This window comes from Rhamphochromis longiceps, linkage group LG6 (assembly GCF_057381845.1).
Source record: "Rhamphochromis longiceps isolate RC_006_pf linkage group LG6, R_longiceps_female_GT1.1, whole genome shotgun sequence".
In the NCBI taxonomy this organism is placed as follows: Eukaryota; Metazoa; Chordata; class Actinopteri; order Cichliformes; family Cichlidae; genus Rhamphochromis; species Rhamphochromis longiceps.
Genome location: NC_140562.1, coordinates 21,615,022 through 21,634,983, shown reverse-complemented (window position 1 = coordinate 21,634,983; position 19,962 = coordinate 21,615,022). Strand labels below are relative to the sequence as shown.

The window sequence follows — 19,962 nt, the reverse complement described above, 5'->3', positions numbered from 1 at the left end:
GGTGACTTGTTTGTTTGAATTCAGACCCGCTGCTCGCATTGGTCCTGCATTTTTGAGCAGACTTTTCATTGTTTTAATGGATGCAATGATTAATGGACTGAGTATGGATCTGAGAGGTGATGGACTCACGCGTAAGCGCGTGTGTGTGTGTGAAAACTTCTGATATTTTTTTTTACACCATAACACTGAGTGTGCGCAAGTTACTAGCTAAGTCTTATAGGTGTGATGGAACGTGACAGTGAATTTCTGCACTTCATTTAATTTTCTGTGTGAGTCGATGCCAAAACAGTTTTTGCACCATGACGCACGAGTAGGCTGCATTTAATACACTGAGTAAGAAGTACAGAAGTGATATGATTTGGATAGTCGGGAACTGACATTTTTTCTGAGTTCTGGGTTTTTTCCCCAGAATTTATGTTATAAAATACCTTAAAAATAAAAACAAGACAAATATAAACACACAAAATGACTTTAAAAGTCTAACATTGTCTGTTCTACGAGTGGTTAATAAAATAGAGTTCTGCTAAATGTTGTATAGGTAAGATGGTTTTAATGTTGCTTTTTTAATTTCTTTCTCATGTTTGCCTCACTGCTATAGTCTCCTCTGCGCTCTGAAAGCTTGTGTAGGTACACGCATATTTAGTATGGTACATTGCTTTTTTTTCAATTAATAGTCAGTATTGCAGCCGAACCTGCAGTGTAACCATTCATTATGGCTCTGTGACACTTAGAGACTTTCTTAAGGGAGATAATAGTAATTATTGGTTTGCTGTAGTCTGGTTGTCCGGGGTGGCACGGCTCTCTCCCTTGAGAGATGGGCGCTGTCCAGGGTGCTGGAGATGCTGAAACGCAGAGGTGTAAAGGTCATATTTATTTATTTATTTATTTATTTTTTCTTTCTTTCTTTCTTTCCTGTCTCCCACGGGAACCGTTCACACATCACATTTGGGCACAGTGCCCCTCACCAACACATGTAGCTCTACCACCTAGATCCTCTCCAATCACTGAGACATGAAGAGCAATGTCATCCTTTTTCTTGGTATCGCATCACGTTAGTCTCGCGTCCTTTCTGCTAAACGAGCTTAGATTAGAAATACCTCAGCCCCCTTTTTAGAGTTCAGCTGTAGCGAGGTGGCGGCCGCTTTAAACTGAGCAGGCTTCGACGTCAGAGCCGTCTAAGACATGTGGTTTTGACATCCAATAGCCTGATAAGGGCTTTAGCACCCCCCCCCCCCCCCCCTTTCTCGCAGGAGATCCCTCTGGTGAAGACCAGTGTAGACGGGAGTTAGCCACGGCTGCAAGATCACCAGATTCAATTAGGAGCGAGATTCCCTGCTCACACCTGCAGCAGCACTTCGTATTCCCAGCTAGAACCTCGATTTAGCGAACATGTCTGTAGCGGGGCTGAAAAAGCAATTCCACAAAGCCACTCAGGTAAGAAGATGCGGCGTACGGTGCTCCGGCTCTCACTAGATCTTCCACTTACAGTGTCACGTTGTCTGGGGGAGGAGGAGTGGCGTAAGGTTTGGAAAAGCAGAGATTCATCCCCAACACAGTGATGATTAATTCACGCTAAATGTCGCTGCATTAACACGCAGTGTTGTTGCGAGTCGTGCTCCATTTATCACCTACAACCTCTGGTGTTTTTGTGGTTCTGGGGTGCACTCCGCTGAAAACACTGGCGTGCTGCAGCACTGCACCAACGGGAGAATGCATCAGTCGTGTTTGACTCCGGTGGTTATTCAGTGCGTGACGGGGAAAACACGATAATTATTCAGTGCCACGCTTTTTGCGTGTCCATCTGGGAGCCAGATGGCACAACACTGTGATGACAGTGATGTCGGGAACGTCGGTTCTTCTCCGTACCCTTCAGATGACATTCCGCGCTGACAAGCATCGGAGCTGCAGCTCATGCTTGTCGCTCACTCTTGCAATGCGCAAGTTGTGGCCCTGAAATGAAGGACGAGTTAAGTACAGGAGACACTCCGAGGCGCACCTCGTTATGCAATCGTTAAGTGCGCCTTGGCGGAAATCCGCTCCTACCAGCATCGGCACGCCATGACCTCTGCGCCCTCTAAATGCACTTATCGCCTTTTGCGGGACACCAGGTGATAAATTGAATTAAGCATTCCCCATCCATCACTGAATCATCGGTTATTATTATTATTATTATTATTATTATTATTATTATTATTATTATTGTAAGGCGCAAGCCCACCGCAAAGGTATTCTGTTCAAGGTTACCCAAAGCGCTTTCTCAACCCTCTCATTTTAGGCTAGTCGTGTATTATTATGTTATTTCAGGTCAAAGTGCACAACCTGAAGGTTTAATCACCTTTAACTCGGGAGCCAATCAGAGTGCTCTTAAGTGAGACCTTGAATGTATGGGCTCATCAGCAGCTCAAAGGCCTTGAGTGAGTTTTATTTCCTCTAGCTTGGAAACTTCGGGAGGTTTTCCATTTATAGGGCTGAGTCACAATGACACTGTCCATTAGCTTCAGGGCCCTCACTGCAAGACACACAGAGCCTGTGTGAGTCACACACACACACATGTGTGCCCTCCCCCTCATTGTTCAGCAGTTTATTCAATCTCAGAATGGCCTTAGTGACAAGTCTCACTTTGCATTGTTCTTCAACTTTATGAGCAGCTGTCTCTGAGATGGAGGGGAATAGTGCGTTGAATGTGACAGTAATAATCACATGTCTATTCAAGGTCTCTGCCTGGAGATACTGAACACTCTTAATTGCAGGTTGAAACTGACTAACTGAGAATTAAGTAGCAGCTCGTGAGGAGAGGAGTTTACTGAAACAATTGGCAGCTCGAGATCCAATATCGACATGCAGTAGACTCTGTTATTGTTTTTTCATTTGTTTTTCACATCTCCCAACATGAGTCATTTATATTAGTGCTAATGTCACACTGACATTTGTAAGGCCTGTGTTGATAATGAATCATACATTCTGACTGCATGTTCCCAAAGAGCAGTGCTTGCAGATCACCGCTAGGTGCGTTATGTTTGGAAGACTGGATCGGGTTCGAGTGTTAAATAAAAGACAAAGTGAAGTAATTGGGAACAATCTCAAATTGCTGTTAACACATTTCTCAGTTTTAATCAAGAGCTCATTTTATCTGATTTGAAATAGACAGCAGCCCACACAAGGCATTGGATGGCTGCACTGATTGTGTTAATTCTGTGTGATGAGTCTATTGTCACCCATTAGCACGCCCTCCCTCTCCTTGCAGATGTTCCTTTCTCGTCATCAGATGAATCTGTGCGTGTGTGTGTGTGTGTGTGTGGGTGTGTGTGTGTGTGTGCGTGCAGGCGCAAGAGAGTAAAAGAGAGGTGGGGATACACATAAGCATTTGTAAATATGCATAGATTTATGTGGATCTGTGCATGCATAAAGAGGTGTTGTTGACTGTCTAAATATGCAGTAACTGTATCTGAACTTGAAGATTTTTACTTGGTGCTGTCTTCAATAATCTGTTTTATTCCCAGTGTGATTTAATCAGCTTTAGGCTCACAGTGTGTCGTCTCTGTGGTCTCCTGCTGTCTGTTCCTCAACATTACACACACACACACACACACACACACACACACACACACACACACACACACACACACACACACACACACACACACACACAGTCCTCTTCCACAGAATCCCAGTGGCAGAAGGTTCCCCTCAACCCCTCTGTTCCTGTGCCACAGCCTTGTAATCCAAGCCCAGACTTATGTGGGAAGCAACCCAGCAAGCTGGCTAGTTGTACACAGATGACAAATGTTGCTCAACCATACTTTAAGAAGACAGTCACACAACACGAGAAGACGTCGTCAATGCATGAAGTGTTAGAATCGGAGATTCATAATGGTCAGAAAGCAGTAATAAACAATCTATATCCATACCTGCTTTGTTTTTTTTACTTCAATTGTTTTATCATTGCCACGTCTCAGTGCAGGCTAGAGGCAATAAGCCACAGCATTAAAATCATATGCCTGATATTGTGTAAGTCCCCGTAGTGCCACTAAAACACCTCTGACCTATCAGGACACGGATGCAGAACCTGTAGTGTTGTCCTGTGGCGTCTGGCACGGGGCTGCAGGAGGAGATGATTTGAGTCCTGTGAGTTGCAGGTCAGTGCTTGGTCCGTGATGCATGTTAAAGTGAAGTCAGGAAGCCTGAACTGATTACCTGTGTTATTCACAATTGATTGATTTTCCATACTCTGGCTAATCAGTGAATAAAAGTTCCCAGATCAACTTTAGACCATTTTTAAGCAAATATGCCCCCAAAAATTCTCTGGTTGGGGTGTCCCAGTAACATTTACTGGTTCTTGTGGTGTTATATGACTGGAAAATAAATTTGGGGATTTGATGGATGTTCCCTCCACTGTGGTCAAGTGCTCGTTTACAGGGGGTCGTTTGATTGTTGGGGTTTTCTCTCTATGATTTGAGGGTCTGTAACTAACAACGTAAAGCACCTTGAGGCCTCGAGCACCTTATTATTCAGTTTATTGAAAAATAAGATCAAAATGACAGATTAACAATTCATATCAAATAGTTGATTTTTTTCAGCAATGATATACTATAACAGATGTTACTGCATATTAAGTTATATAAAAATTAAGTTCAGGAACATCAAATAGATGATATACCCACACAAGCAGGCCTGTATACATCACTTATGGAGTGATTGTTTGAAAATCCAAAACCACACTAACATCAAAATGTTTTAGATGTGAACTGGAATTTTTTTTTATCCTAAAATGCTGCATCGACCTTTTAGCCCAATGTGTCTCTAATTGCTAATTATCTGTGCAGCTTCAGTCTGGAGTTGAGGACTATGGCGTCTGCTGTATGAGCAACAGCAAATCCTCGTTTTAGTGGAGGAGGAAGATGCATTTCTTTATTGTAGACACTGCTGAGAAAAACGGCTCATGAAAGGCAGAATACCCTGAAGTTAACTGCGACTTCAGTGCGAAGTACACACACGCAAACTCAGTTTCACCTTTTCACATGCATCACAGAGTAATTTATTTCACACAAGCATAATCACACTTTTCTCTGACAGAATACATCTCTTTCCCTCGCTCAAGGACATCGATGCCCTGTGTGCTGCATTAATAATGGGGGCCATTTTAAAAAGAAGTGAAGCACGGGGGCATGAAGGGTAAAACCCAGCAGGGTCCCTAGGAATAGCTTTTTTTAAAAACTTTCTTCATTTAATCTGCAATCCATTAGTCATTCTCACTATGTGATGTAACTCAGCACATGCTATAATAGGTTATAATACCTCGAAAGTGTTTGTATTTCATTTAAACCTGCTATAACGACAGCACAGTGTATTCTTCCCCTTTTGTGTTTAAGCTCACAAGCAGCGTTTCCAACCATCTTATTTTTAAAGGTGATGATCTCTGGCTTAATACGTCACAAGTCAACTCCACCTCGGAGTCAAATGAGTCACGCTTAGAGCAGATTCTACTCTCACGATGCCACCGTCGCTTTCAGGTGAGCACATTTTTATCTCGGTCCTGCAAGCAGGAAGACGAAAATCTGTTCATCAAATAGAAGCTGCAAGAGAGAGGAGGGAGGGAGGATGAGCAGGAAAGCTTGAGAACGTGTGGCAGAACCAGTGAGAGATGAAAAAATAAAGCGAGTCTTTGGGGGGTTTCACTCTTGCAGGCTTTTCAGATAAAATGGTTTCTTTGCTTCTCGTCAGTGTCAGAAAGAAGCTGACGAGTTTCCAAGTTTGGCTCCCTCCGTATGAGTCACGCTTGCATCTAAAACATAGTGAGTCTAAAGAGGTTTAATCCAGTTTGTTTCATGCCATGTTGGAATATTTAGCTTCTTGTTGCATAAAATGTATTCTGAAAATGACTGAAATTACGCATGTGTGTAGAGCTCGCTCCTGTCTGCATTACATGTGCATCTCAACCGTACCTCACACACTGCAGAGACCGTTATCTCGATCCAGACTCGTGGCTGTTCTGCATATGCACTACCCACGTTTTCAGCCTGTTCTTGGGTAATGATCAACACAATGTTGCAATACAGTTTATTAACTATAGTATAGCACACATCAATGTGAGTAAAAATGTGCGCATTGACATGATAACAGTATAATTTGGAATCAACCTGCACTACTTTTTAAATCTATGCACTGGTATATTTGGGTAATAACGCCACCTTTTATGTTTCCGTGGATGCCAAAAGATGGAAATCAGTGGTGAGGATGCAGTTGAGGAACAGAAATACAAGCAGCCTTGATCTGTTTGCAAATGAAATTGTCTGTGAAGATAGTTTAGCTACATGTCGATGAGTGATTGTTGGATTCTATGGCTGTCTGCGAGCCGTTACGAGTTGTAAGATCAAGAGGCAGTTATTAGATTTGAACGTCGTATATTTCTTGCAGTGGGTAATGGGAGTCGTGATCCTTTATTTAGCAGTCAGGCCTGGTTCTACTGGAGATTTCCCAGCGTGTGTGCTGAATGCTAATATAACAGCTACACACGTGCCACTCTGATTTATGCTTCTTGAAAAACTGGGCGGTTCATTGTAGTTTGTGGGTGAAAGGCAAATTCTTTAGCATGTAACACTGTGTGTGTATATCTTTCCAGTATCATCTCTTGGTTCTGGAAAAGTATGCAGTGACAAAATGTGAACGCCCGTGGACGGACACCCATGCGAGCCTGGGGATAGCAGCAGGGTCTGTGGATGTGATTGACGCCTGCAGGGCTTTAGGGCAGCAGATTGCAAGTGGGTGACTCATTCAGCCTGGATCCTCGCTATAGGCCTACTGCAGTGCAGCGTAAAACAGATCCAGCTGGGAGATAACAGATGGGGCGGGAGGAACAACAAGAGTGAAGCAAGGATAAGAGATAAGAAAAGCAATGAAGAGGAGGATAGCAAGCATCCTTGTGCTGATAGGGAGTGGCACAGAGGCAGAGGGAGAATTCAGCCAAGAGATGCTGAAGGCTGCAGCAGAAGGACAAACTCTCCGAAGTCAAGAGAGAGTGTGGAGGACAGAAAAGCTCTGCAGGGATTTACTCACATGCAGGCTGTAGGGAAAAAATGCAGCTCAATGCTGAATTTTGACAATTGACAGGATCCTTTTTTTACTTCTAAATTCTGGGTGAGGCTGCAGCTTACATTTTCTCAGTTATTTGATGGATTATTTCTATTAATTGGCCAAAATATTTTTTTCTAAATATCAGAAATTTCACACAGTGTAAAACAGAGATGGCATGGGAAACAGCCTGTTCTTGCTTTTGAAAGGGTTAGAAAAACAGCACCACTTTGATGGCAGAGCTTAAATTGTAGTCAAATGGTGCCTCTCATGCTGTAATCACATATAAGTCACATGCAGCACACTTCTAAAGTGGGCCGGACCAGTAAAACTTCCCCTTCTTTCAGTGAAAAGATGTTTAACCACACATTTAATCCACGAGAAGATATCTTAATATAAGAACTGCAAATCCAACATTGCTGTTTTTCTCAGTTTTTCCACACGATAAAGAGACACTGCTCCAGTTAATGAAAGAAATCTTTAACCTAAGGAATAAAGGTGTCGTTCATTGCCTAGACTGGACTGTAATTATACAATTAAAAGTTTCTGTAAAAAATTTTTGACCCATTGTTTAAAAACATCCTATAGTCAAGAGTGAAAAACAGGAACTTTGACACTGCTCTAGGCTCTGTATGATGTCATTGAGAGCATAAATCCTCAACATGCTCTCACACAGCTCTGGCTGTGAGCCCAGAAGTCCCTCTCACTTGACAGGTTCAACCTGAAAACCATCTGTTTGCGAAGAGCAGCCAATCATAAGACACTGTGAGGAGGAGGGAGGGGAGGGGCTTAACATGAGATGATGAGATCAATAAGAGCTGTAATTGAACTGAATCATTCCAGGCTAATAGAGTCCAAAATAGCAAGATTGAGCTGCAGTACCATGTTGCATAAAATATCCCATTTAAGGTTATAGAACAAACCCAAGGTGGCACTTATGGGAATCTTTACTGTTAATAAATACTTGATTTCTGGTCTGAGACAGAAAAGACATGCAGGAGACTACAAACAGGTGCTGTACTCTTCCCACCTTCCTGCTTCGTGTCATATGTGGCACGCTTCTTCCTGCACGTACATCATGAGGTGAAATGTCCTCCAAAGGCCTGGAAGCTCTCTCTTTAAGTCAACACAGTGAATCCAGGTTTGGCCGGCAGTGGATCAGCAATGCAGTAAAAGCAGTGCTGCACTGGATCCAGTCCAGCAGCAGTACCTGCATTAATATCCCTCTCATCTTTTTATCTCCTTTATTTCTCCCCTTCATTGGTGCTTCTAATTATCTGCACTTGCTTGTCATTTTCCTCCCAGCTAAATATCAAACTTTTCTGCAGTGCCCTTCTACCTTTTGTGTAAAGTTCCAAGATATATAATGTTTGATTTTTGTCTTCAAACTGGAAGATTTTTCACTGGTTCTAACACAGTTTTGCCGTATATTGCACAGCACACGTGCAAACTCTTGTTTTCTTATTAGGCGTGCTTCAGAAAGAAATTTAGACCTTCACATAGATATATCAAAGTAACCGTGACAGGTTTTCGTCCAGTGTGAAAGTCAAACGCCACCTCCATCACCACACCTCAAACAAATCATTAATTTCCCTGACACTGCATTAATCCTAAAGATAGTATTACGACAAGTTTTTATTGACCTTTGAGCGTGTGACCAGCTTTCTCCAGAGCTGCTGCCACACATTTCAGGGAAAGGGTGTCTCCAAAAACAACACAGTAACAGATCTGACACGCTGTATATCTAACTAAATCCTGTATGTTTACTTAAATTATTTAATCAGGTTTAAGCCGCTGAAAACCACCAGCAGCAGCCCACGGAGAGCTTGTGGACTGAGCACTGGCCTTTGGAGTTGCCATTGTTCTGACGTCAGGTTTTTGTTCTGTGGGTTAAAGACAGTCACGACCTGCAGCGTTCCCCATATTCCCTATTATTAGCTCGTCCAGTGACTGGGTGCTGTCGGCACATTGGACATTTTAAATATGCAGAGCAAACGTGAATGAACATTGTTTAGCCAGCTAGATATCTGTCAGAGAAGAAGGTGTGCGGAGTGAAAACATTGGTGCCCGGTGTTCTGCTATTTCAGTCATTCTTATTTTGACAGCAGCAGTCGCTAGAGGTTCCTTTTTTCTTTTTTCTTTCTTCCTGCAGTTTCTTTACTGTCCGTGGTTTCTCCTTTCACTCCTTCCTCATCCTCTTTCTCTCGCTCAGCATCAGTATTCAGGCCATGGTGGATGTTTTATTCATATTATGTATTCCTGGCATCAGCCACTGCAAGAGACACTAGCTTAGACTTGGGGCCGGTAAAAAGGAACTCTCAGTACCTGTTACTAAGAATTAGGAGAAGGTTATCCTCACCACACTTAATTAATAAGAAAAATGAGCATTTTCCCATTTTAAATATGTTTTTATAAGATTTTCCTGTGTGAGGATTGTGAAGCAAAGTGTTTTATTCTTGCAGACAGAGATAGGACTGACGTCTACTTCAGGAGCATTCAGGTCACATCATTATTACCTGCATTTTTAACCCTGAAGAATGCAGAAGATTTCCCTGTAAACCTGCTTATCCCACTGATTGTTGAGCTGCCTACATGCTTGGACATGTTGAAGAGGCACTGCAACATAATTTAGGGACACGTATGCTTTTATTGTGCATTCACTTGGAATTAGAGGTCATGTTTAAGTCACATAAAAGCACCTTGTTTTAGATTTAAGCAGAAAAAAAGGTGTTAATTATACTTTTACAGCATTACTGAGAACACATCTGACAGGCAGTGATAGTTCGTAGCCAAGTACTCCACTTATATTAAATTATTAGATCCATTTCCAGTTTTTATTCCTACTTTTTCATTTATTTATTTTCATTTTATTTATCTTTATTTTATATTATTTTATATTTTCCGATAGGCTGAACAGCGTTACAGATTAAAGCTGTTACCCCCGATCACTGTGACCACTTCCTCTGGGGCATCAACTAAGCAGCGAGCAGTTCTTCTAAACAGATTTTTCTCTATTCAGATGTTTCATTATGTCAAATATTTAATAAAGAAAGAAAAATTACAAAAAATATCAGATAATACAGTTATTGTTGCACAAATTTGTTTTTCATGTGTAATATTGGTAAAGGAATTTTCTGTGGTTGATTTTTATTTTTCAGTTGTTGTATTTCTGTTTGAATGAAGAAGCTCTTCTTGTCCATTATACCGGATGGGTTTCATTCCCTGACTGCAGATGGTGTGTGTGTGTGTGTGTGTGTGTGTGTGTGTGTGTGTGTGTGTGTGTGTGTGTGTGTGTGTGTGTGTGTGTGTGTGTGTGTGTGTGTGAGAGAAAGCAATTGAAAAATAAAGAAAATCTAGGAAAAGTGGGTTATTTTGTGAAGAGAGAGCAGGAAGAGATGAGAGGAGGAAGTAATGGAGTTGAATGGAGAGAAGTGGAGGATGCTGGGAACAGAGCTGATGAGGAGGCAGCGCTTTGTGTCCCCAGTTTAATGCCTAATTTGGCTCATGAAGGGGCAGTAATGAGGATCGGGAACAGAACACGCTTTATTGTACTTACATGTCTGATAAAGCAGCTCTCCGGGTGTTTTGAGAGGGGGGTATGTCAGGACGTGACAAGGTGGGGTCCTTCTGTTTTTTATTTGTTTGTTTCTTTAAAACAACACCAACAACCTCAGCATCCCCCACCCCCTCCCCCAAACAGAAAATGCATGTTTCCATCCTAGACGTGGACACACAAAAAACACTCACTCGCCTCGTGCCCAGACAACAGCCTCGCACCAGCTGTGGGGGTAAGACCGAATGGCTTGTCAGGGATTATGCTCAGATTAATCGGAGCACAGTGACTTTGCATCATATTTGAGCTGTGTGCGAGCCAAAATCAGGGCGCTGCACGGTAATCTGCGAAACGTGCAGCATGTGCCGGACAAGACCGCAAAATAGACCATGTGACAGAGGTTCACGACTCTGCCATCAGGCTGTTTTGGGGGTTTATTTTTTGTGGATTCATTTAGCAATTTAAGTGCTGATGCCCTACATGATTAACAACCTTTTTTTTTAATTTATCAAGCTATATGTTAAGATTATTACAAATGATGTGAGAATAGAGATAAAACATCTGTTTTACTATAATCCTATTATAAATATGGCCTCAAAATGTTCATTTTATTAGTAATAAATCATTCTAATTAAACATTCACTATAATGTCCTATAATTGCCTTCATGTTATTCTTTGCTGTGCGGTGGGGTAATTATTTATTTGGCTCAATGCGCTGTATAAACAATCCTCTTCATCACCTTCCAGATTTATAAAAATGTGCCACAGGCTTGGCGGTAAATTGTTATTTTTCTGATGCTCAGACTCAATATGGCAAACACCACCCACAGACAAAGCTGTAGATGAGGCACCTTGAATTAAAAGCCAATATAAGATGGCTTTTTAATCAGAAAGAGGCTGTAGACTTGTGTGTCTCTGCAGTCATGAAACAAGGTGTTTGCCGAAGACATTTAAATAAATTATTACAGGATGATGATCATGTGCATTTTGCAGGAAGCGAGTCAAGAAGGTATGGCAGTTCTAGAAGAATCGTAATGTGGGAAACACTTCAGTTTTAATCAATCCTAAGTGCATTTAATAGTTTACAACACAATATGATGTAGTACTGAACATTCAGCCTCCCACCAGGTGACCAGTGCAATCGCCTTGTGACCTGATGTCGTCACCCAGAAGTTGAAGGTGCAAGTACTTTCAGTCAGTCACCAAATGCAAAAAAAAGTAGCAAAATTAAGTTGCAGCTTTTTTTTTTTTTTTAGGTATCTTTTGCTGCAGTGGAACACAAATAGAAAAATTAGCCTCAACACTCAAAACCTCAAAGGATGTGCAGTTCTGAGCATCACCTCATAAATTATTGATTTAACCTGCTGAGTTTGCATGAGCACAAACAGGAACTGCAGACCACCTCCTGCCTTTTAAGCTTGAACAAAAACTAAACCTTCAAAATTGTTCTGAAAGGCTGCAGTTTTACTGAAGCGAGCTTAATAAACTGGCGACTGAGTGCGTAATGACCTTCAACGAGGAGTTTTTAGCATGTCATTGCATGCTGTTTATGTCAGTATCCATTTTTAAATCTTTGAATTTACGTGCCTGCAGCATCCTTCCTGTTTATTTTCTCAATGCTGATTTTAATCAGCTGTCACTAACAAAACAGTCTCAAATTCCCACTTGGCAGAAATCTGAAATAAAAATAACTAATTATGTTAAAATAGGACGACGACCAGAAAATTATTCTATACTTATCCTTTCATCTTGAGATGTTTTTATATGTTTTGCTATATTTTATGGTCGTCAGAATTCAGTTGCTTTTACATAAATGTGAAGGTGAAGCAGAAGTCCTCGTTGTTCTGGGTTTCATTGCATTTCTGTTTTTCTCTTCTCTCCTGTCATGACCTCCTTTTTGGGCAGGAAATCTAATCAAACCAGACCGGCCTTGAAAGGCAGACAGTCAATATCAAATATACAAAACGCCGGACTGGCGAGGCTTTTCAATTTCCTCAGCTTTTATTAGGTACGGATTGATGACATCGTGTAATTTGTGAGTTATTTCTGCAGTGAGATTGAAAATTTGTGTCTCGGAGAAGGAATCGGGTTTGTTTGTTTCTTTATTTATTTGTTTATTTTGAGGGTTTTTTGGATATTGGCATAAATGCATCACTGCTTGTTTTTACCCAACGCTGCTCCTAAATCATGGTTTAGCTTGATGGTAGCCTCATCAGCAATGTTAATCAACTGGGTTTAAAACAAAACAAAACAACAACATCATATTGGAGTCATGAAAGAAGAAGAAGAAGCAGAAGTAGAAAAAACATGGCAGGAAGTTCTTTTCATTAATAGCGTTTTTCAGTGGACACTGTCACAGCACACACACTCAGACACACTTGTTTCCACCTATTTGTTCTCCTGCTTTTCTTATCATCGTCGTCACCTCTGTAACATGTCCTCACCTGTCACACTGTCACACACAGAGCTCTGCTTGATTCTGTTGCAGCTTTCTGTTATGCTGCATTACAATGCAATGCATTCAGATGGTAATTATTGTAGATTTTTAACAGAACTCAAACTCTGTGTATAGTTCATCTATAGTGCTGCCAGGAAGTATTTTCTTTTATATTAATCAGAAAATACAGAAGTCCCAAACACCATGTAGCTACAGCAATCTATGGCATCACTTCCTTTTGTCTTATGTAAACAGATAAGACCTGGAGTCATATCATCGAGCTAATTAATTATACTGACACACTATTAAAATTGAAGAGTAATGATAATACACTCTGTGACACCACAAGGCCGATTAATAAGCCAATATTTCTGCTTTTTTCTTTTTCCTGCAATATTTCATCTTTACTTAAAAAGTGGCAATGTCTCCGGTGTTGTGTGATATCATCGTTTATTCATAATCATTAATCACTCTGTGTTTCAGACTTGATGATCTTTTAATTACTTGTTTATTCCAACCAGCAGCCAAAACCCTGAACATGCTTTATTCTCTTTATCATCACATACATGAATCCTTATATTTGAGAGGCTGTGATTGTGTGAAACCTTTGATATTTTTTTAAAATAAATATCCGCCTTTTATCAAAGCTGTTCTCTCGAGATTGTCTGCTTAATTGATTAATCCTTACAGAAACGGTACAAACAGTACTGTTGTTTTGCACTGAGCCTCATTGTTAATGGTCATGTTTTCTGTGGGAGGACTGCTCTCTGTCAGTGACTGATAGCGTGGAGGGCAGTGAGGAGTTTTGCTTAGTTTTTAAATGAAGAATAAAGATCCAGGCCATTGAGTGCATGACTGCGTATATATGTGTGAGGCTGATTTTTGGTACAAGGTCAAACATTTTCTCAGCAGACGAGCCAGATTCATCGTTCCTGACGCGGAACTGTTTCCTCTGAGACGAACGATAACACACACACAACACAAAGAAATCAGAAGACACACAAAATGGCTGCTGTGTCTCTTTCACTGGTTTTAACAACTCCGACCGCCAAAATCTACAAGTCAGCTGGATCACATGTTCTCATAGGGAATGATGGGTTCTTAATATACCTGGATGACACTACTCACCAGCCACTTTATTAGGCACACCTTCCTTGTACCACTTTGAACTCCTTTTGCCTCAACTGCCTTAATAATTAATGACACAGATTCAAGAAGGTGCTGGAAACACTCCTCACTCCTCAGGTTTCCTGCTCTTAGCTCTGACAGGAGTGCCACCCGGTGTGGTCTTCTGCTTGCTTGACATTTTGTTCCTTCAGAGATATTCTAAATAACGTGGTTATTTGAGTTTGTGTTGCTGGATATTTTCTTTTTGTCAGACCATTCTCTGCAAACACTGGAGATGGTTGTTCAGGGAAGTGTCAGTACAGATGAGCAGTTTCTGAAATACTCAGACCAGCCCGTCTGACACCAACAACCACGGCAGATTCAGAGTCACTTGCTGCAGTGTGATTGGTGAGTAGATATTTGCATTAACAAGCAGGTGTATCTAACAAAGTGGCCTGTGAGTGTCTAATATTCTGTTTCATATTCCGACACTTGCTATCTTCTCGGATGTTATGTTATGTTATTCAAACTGACATCACAACTTTAGCAGCAGTCGTAGTTACTATAGTTCATACATGGCACTGATAAGTCTAGTTGTTGAGACGACTTCTTCTTCTTTGTGTTTAGTAAACTGACAGTCAAGCGGAACTTTATACTCACAAGCAGGATAATTGATGTGGTCACAGAAGTGTGGATTACAGATGCGTGCCCACGCACACGGCACACTGCACACAGCACACAGCAGGTTGCAACTGAGCGCTTTAATAACGATCATTAATACGGATATTCAGCGTCCACTTCCTAGACAGCACCATCATTACACCCACACAGATATAACTCGCAGCACTGCTGTGTAAACAGAAAAATTATATCACTGTGAATCTATTGCACACACAGAAGTTGCCTTTCTGTTTGCTTATGTTTTAGAAAAAGTCAAGTCCTCAAAGCTCTGTCATTATCTCTACCGACAGACAAGCGAACGTGAAATGGAAATTGCGGTCTGGCAATCAAGTACAGCAAAACAGAACACCGACATGCTGCGATGTGCCATTAAACTTGTATTTGCATATTATGCAGGGCGTGTGTTTAAATAAAGGGTGAGTCACTCTATCTGAAGATGTAAAATATTTTTTTAGGGTCATGTTCCTCAGTGTCTGTTGGTGATAAATAAAAAGGAATGCCTCTACAATCTTACCTGTTTGCTGATTAAGGCCCCAGTTACACAGGCTTAGAGACCACTCAGTGACACCCCCACCCCACTGGCAACCGCTGGTTGCTAGGGAACGGTGTGTAATCCCTGACCATTTGGCAAGTGGTTGCTGGGGGTTGCTAGAGGTATCTTGGTGAAACTGGTTGCAAAGAGGTATATAGTGTCACATCAAAAACCTTCTTGGAATTGCTTTGGTCACTAGCAGATTGCCACAGTCTTGTCTGCAAACACTCGCCAACTACTCGCTGAGCAGTAGTGACAGAGACCGCCTGCCCTCAAAATAAAGCTAGCTCCTTTCGAAATGTGTTTGCTGCAGCAAATGGGTACGACCTTTGCTTTGAAGGAGGACATTCTTAGTTTACTGTTTGTGTTGCACGTTTTACTAGCATTCAGCTAGCAGTTGTCATACTATCTGCAAATGTGTTGTCTCCCATACAATCTGTTAGCGACCAAAGCAATCACAAGGAGGTTTTTTTGTGCCACAGCCTCAGTTTTATCCTAGCAACTGCAAGCAATCTTGAGGAACCATTCATATATTAAGCATGCTAATGGTTTGTTTTCTAAATAACAAGCTAATGACATATTAAAACAGACCTTTAAGGATGCTCCAAAAGCCATAAACCACAACCCCAGTGAAGAGCCCCCTCAGTAATCTTCTCCTATACGTCTTTGCTAAACCGATTGCTCTTTGCTTTTTTTGTTGTAGTTGTGAAACCAACTTGGCCATCTCAGCCGCCACAGAAGCCTTTGTGTCGACTAGATTACCTTAATACTGAATGATAAGGACAGAAAAAGGGTCCATTTACGCTCATTCAGAATTATTCTGTAAGACATGCTGTTCAGCTATATAGTTAGTCAAAAGGTGTTTATTGTTGTTCAGTAAAAACTGCCCATCAAACACAATGAGTGATTTAAAAACAGGATAATTGTAAATGTTTTCTTACAAAGAAGCTAATCGACCATCTGACAAGCACTTTAGTAGAACTGACCTCTCAAAACACTCTTCCTGCAAGAAATCTTTAAACATTAACAGGCTGAATGAATCAAGTGAAACAAATGGACAATTGAATGATTCAGTTTAATCATTGATTGATTGATTGATTGATTGATTGGTTGGTAATTTTATTTCAACATGTGAACAATATACAAGTACATTTAGAAAAGAAATAAGAGAGAAAAAAAATACTATACAAATTACATACAAAAAAACATTCTGATTAATTTACATGTTGAAAGGGAGTGGGAAGAAGTATACACTTATTTAATCCCACCCCTGTCCCATAAATTATCAGTGAATATTTAGTCAGCTTCCTTACTGATATAATTTGTAATAAAAATAGTGAACAGATTTCTGATATACTATATACTATAATATCACATCATGAATTTTTTGTTTGTTTGTTTTTAAATAGAGACATTCACTTAATTTAAATATTTTCCTTTTCTTTATAGATCGAGAAGATCATATTTTTATAACTCTTTTTGAACAGTTTTATGTTTGGACATTGCTTTAATTCCATATTCAGTTTGTTCCATAGTTTCACTCCTTGAACAGAAACACAAAAGCTTTTTCTTGTAGTACGTACCTTCATTGTTTTGAAGTTACAAAAACCCCTTAAATTATAACTTCCTTCTTTCAAAAAAAACATACTCTGAATATTACCTGGCAGTTCTTTATTTTTTGCTTTGAATAGAATTTGTGCTGTTTGGAATTTCACTATATCGTCAATTTTCAATATTTCAGACTGCAAAAATAGTGAGTTTGTATGTTCCCTATAACCTGCATTGTGGATGATTCGAATTGCTTTCTTTTGAAGAGTAAAAAGTGAATGTAATGTGGTTTTATAGTTATTGCCCCAGACCTCTGCACAATAGCTTAAGTATGGTGAAACCAGTGAACAGTAGAGAATATGAAGTGATGTTCTGTCGAATACCTGTTTTGCCTTGTTTAGTACTGCAATGCTTCGTGATACTTTGGAATGAATATATCTTACGTGAGCTCTCCAGTTAAGTTTTTCATCTATTATTACCCCCAGAAATTTATTTTCACTGACTCTTTCAATATCAACACCATTTATTTGAATCTTTGCATTTGTATTTAAACTACTATTTCCAAATAACATCAGTTTAGATTTATTCAAATTTAATGATCATTTGTTTTTATCAAGCCAGAACTTCACTTTACTTATTTCATTAGTCATATCCTCCAATAAATTCTGCAGATCATCACCAGAGCAAAAAATGTTTGTATCGTCAGCAAAGAGAACCATTTTTAATACTTTGGACACTTTACAGATGTTGTTAATGTACAAGTTGAAGAATTTTGGACCCAAACCTGACCCTTGGGGTACACCACAAGCAATGTCCATACATAAGGAGCAACCACCATTTATTTTCACAAACTGCTTTCTGTCACTTAAATAACTCCGGACCCAATCTAAAACTACCCCTCTGACACCATAACGTTCCAGTTTTCTTATTAATATATCATGATCTATAGTGTCAAATGCCTTTGTCAAGTCTATGAATAACCCAGCCACATATTGCTTTTTGTCTATGGAATTTGTGATGTATTCTATTGAATCTAATTGAGCTTATCTATCAGTTGAGGTTCTCAGTCGTCAGCGTTTGAATTAACGACAGATGCACTTTTTCTTTTTGGTTCATGAAGACGTTTCAGCTTTCATCCAGGAGGTTTCGTCACTTCTAAAAGCCAATGGACCCCAGTGGGATTGTCCAGTTTGGGGGGGTCCTGAGAGTTGTTGATCCACCCTGAAATCATGTGAGTAAAGGTGGGTTGAGAGAGGAGTGAAGGAGGGCCTACAGCACCAATTATCAGCCATCTGTATCTCAGCCTTGAGAGCTCCTCCCAGGCATTTCAACCCTCACACACACCTTGACTCATGTGACCTTATAACGCATATGATGGCAGGCAATGTTTCTCAGAGGAGTCACAACTTCGCCTCAGGAATGACATATGCCTTAATTCACACCTTGCCTCAACTGACTATTAACAACTTAAATGATTACAGCTGGGCTTTCAAGACCCCCTCCAAGGGGACAACTCCACCAGAGGTGGGGACTCTCCATCAGCTTAACTGAAGAAGCCTCTTGGATGAGAGATGAAACGTCTTAACCAACTAGAACGAACAGAAGTCCTGTTTCCTTTATTTTGGGGTCTGTTGTGCCAACTAACACTGGCAAATTGACACGTAAACGAGAATGATCAGCTTGCAGAACTGAGGGAACCTATATAGATGACAGCTGGAAGGAGCGTGTTTGGAGGCGTGGTCCTGCTCCTGAAATTCTGATACATAATCTCCAATTAAATATGTAAAAGTGCAGTGGGCAGTTTTCAGGGCCCTTTCTGTACATTTAGTAAATATTTTTCTTTTAGGTTTAAACAGTGAGTGACTGACAAAAAGACTTCATTAAACAGGTGAAATTAACAACTGAGTCAAAAGTGCACTGAGTGGATGGAAGAGGAACATGGTGAGTTTTTCACACGTTCATCTGCATCCAAGGCAGACCTACTGAGAATTTCATACTTTATGACCGAATCAGTCATATTTTTAACAGATGAAGGATTACTCTCCTGCATCACTGGGCCTGCCTTGCCTGAAATATGCTCATCAGCATAACTGCCGTAATTTGCAAAAATAAAACGGCACATTTTTAATATAATAGCCCGAGAATAACTCGTTACTATAAATAACTTTCAGTATGACAAATTTTGTCGCGTGTGCAGTTGCTCATCCTCCGCCGTTGTCATGTCGTCATCATCACGAGTCCCACTGCTTGCAAACTCTGGCACGTTTTCACCACACAGACACACAGAGCCAGCTGGTTCTCACCCACCATCACTACCCCCCACCGCCACCCATCCCTCTTCTCTTTCCTCCCTCTCTTCCCCCAGTTACTGAGCAATACATGGAAGGATGTGTGCACAGCTATCTCCCCAGCTACAGACTCATCCCTGCTGTTACATAAGTGCCACGCAGAGGCTTACAAATCAGATTATAATAGCCATGGGCCACACTCTTAGAAAGGATGGAGGTTAGTGAAGCAACATGGCGGACCTATGGACTGCTGCTGGCAGTTTTGGAGAGAGATATGGCTGGCACCCTGTCGTGTCTGGGTGTTAGTCTACACTTGGTGTCTTACAGCTATTAAAAAAGGCCTCATGAGCCCTGCTTTTGTGTCCCGGTAGGTTGAGTGAGATTGTAGTCATCATTAGAACCAACAGTATTGCTGAATTTTGTCCCCACTAATACCTCACAAGGTCCTTGATGTTTAGCAGGATTACTATCATCCTAAAACGGCTGTGTCTGGAACAGCTAGCCCACCCACACGTCGTTTCTGAGTACTGCGATTTAAGAATAACGGAGGGATTTTCCTTGATTCCACGACAGCACAGGTCTACTAAATTGGGCGACATTACGCACTCACAGCTTCCTGGTGTTATGTCCTTAGAGATCCTGGTCAGCTGAGGTCAAAGTTTAGCAGCGTACTGCAGATTTCAGTTAAGGTGAATTCAGACAAATTGGTGAGTCAGAGCCCAAACTCGGAGCGTGGTGTTGCACGAG

General features: G+C 40.9%; 1 protein-coding gene across 2 annotated transcripts in view; it reads left to right on the top strand.

Annotated features, from left to right (window-relative positions):
* Nucleotides 1-1,238: 1,238 nt before the first annotated feature.
* sh3gl2a (SH3 domain containing GRB2 like 2a, endophilin A1) overlaps nt 1,239-19,962 on the top strand; it is a 37,857-nt gene continuing 19,133 nt past the window's right edge. For both annotated transcript variants that reach the window (XM_085409712.1, XM_085409713.1), the window contains exon 1: nt 1,239-1,434. In XM_085409712.1, coding sequence (XP_085265838.1) covers nt 1,390-1,434 — 45 coding nt within the window. In that variant the 5' untranslated portion in view covers nt 1,239-1,389. The remainder of the gene's footprint in view (nt 1,435-19,962) is intronic.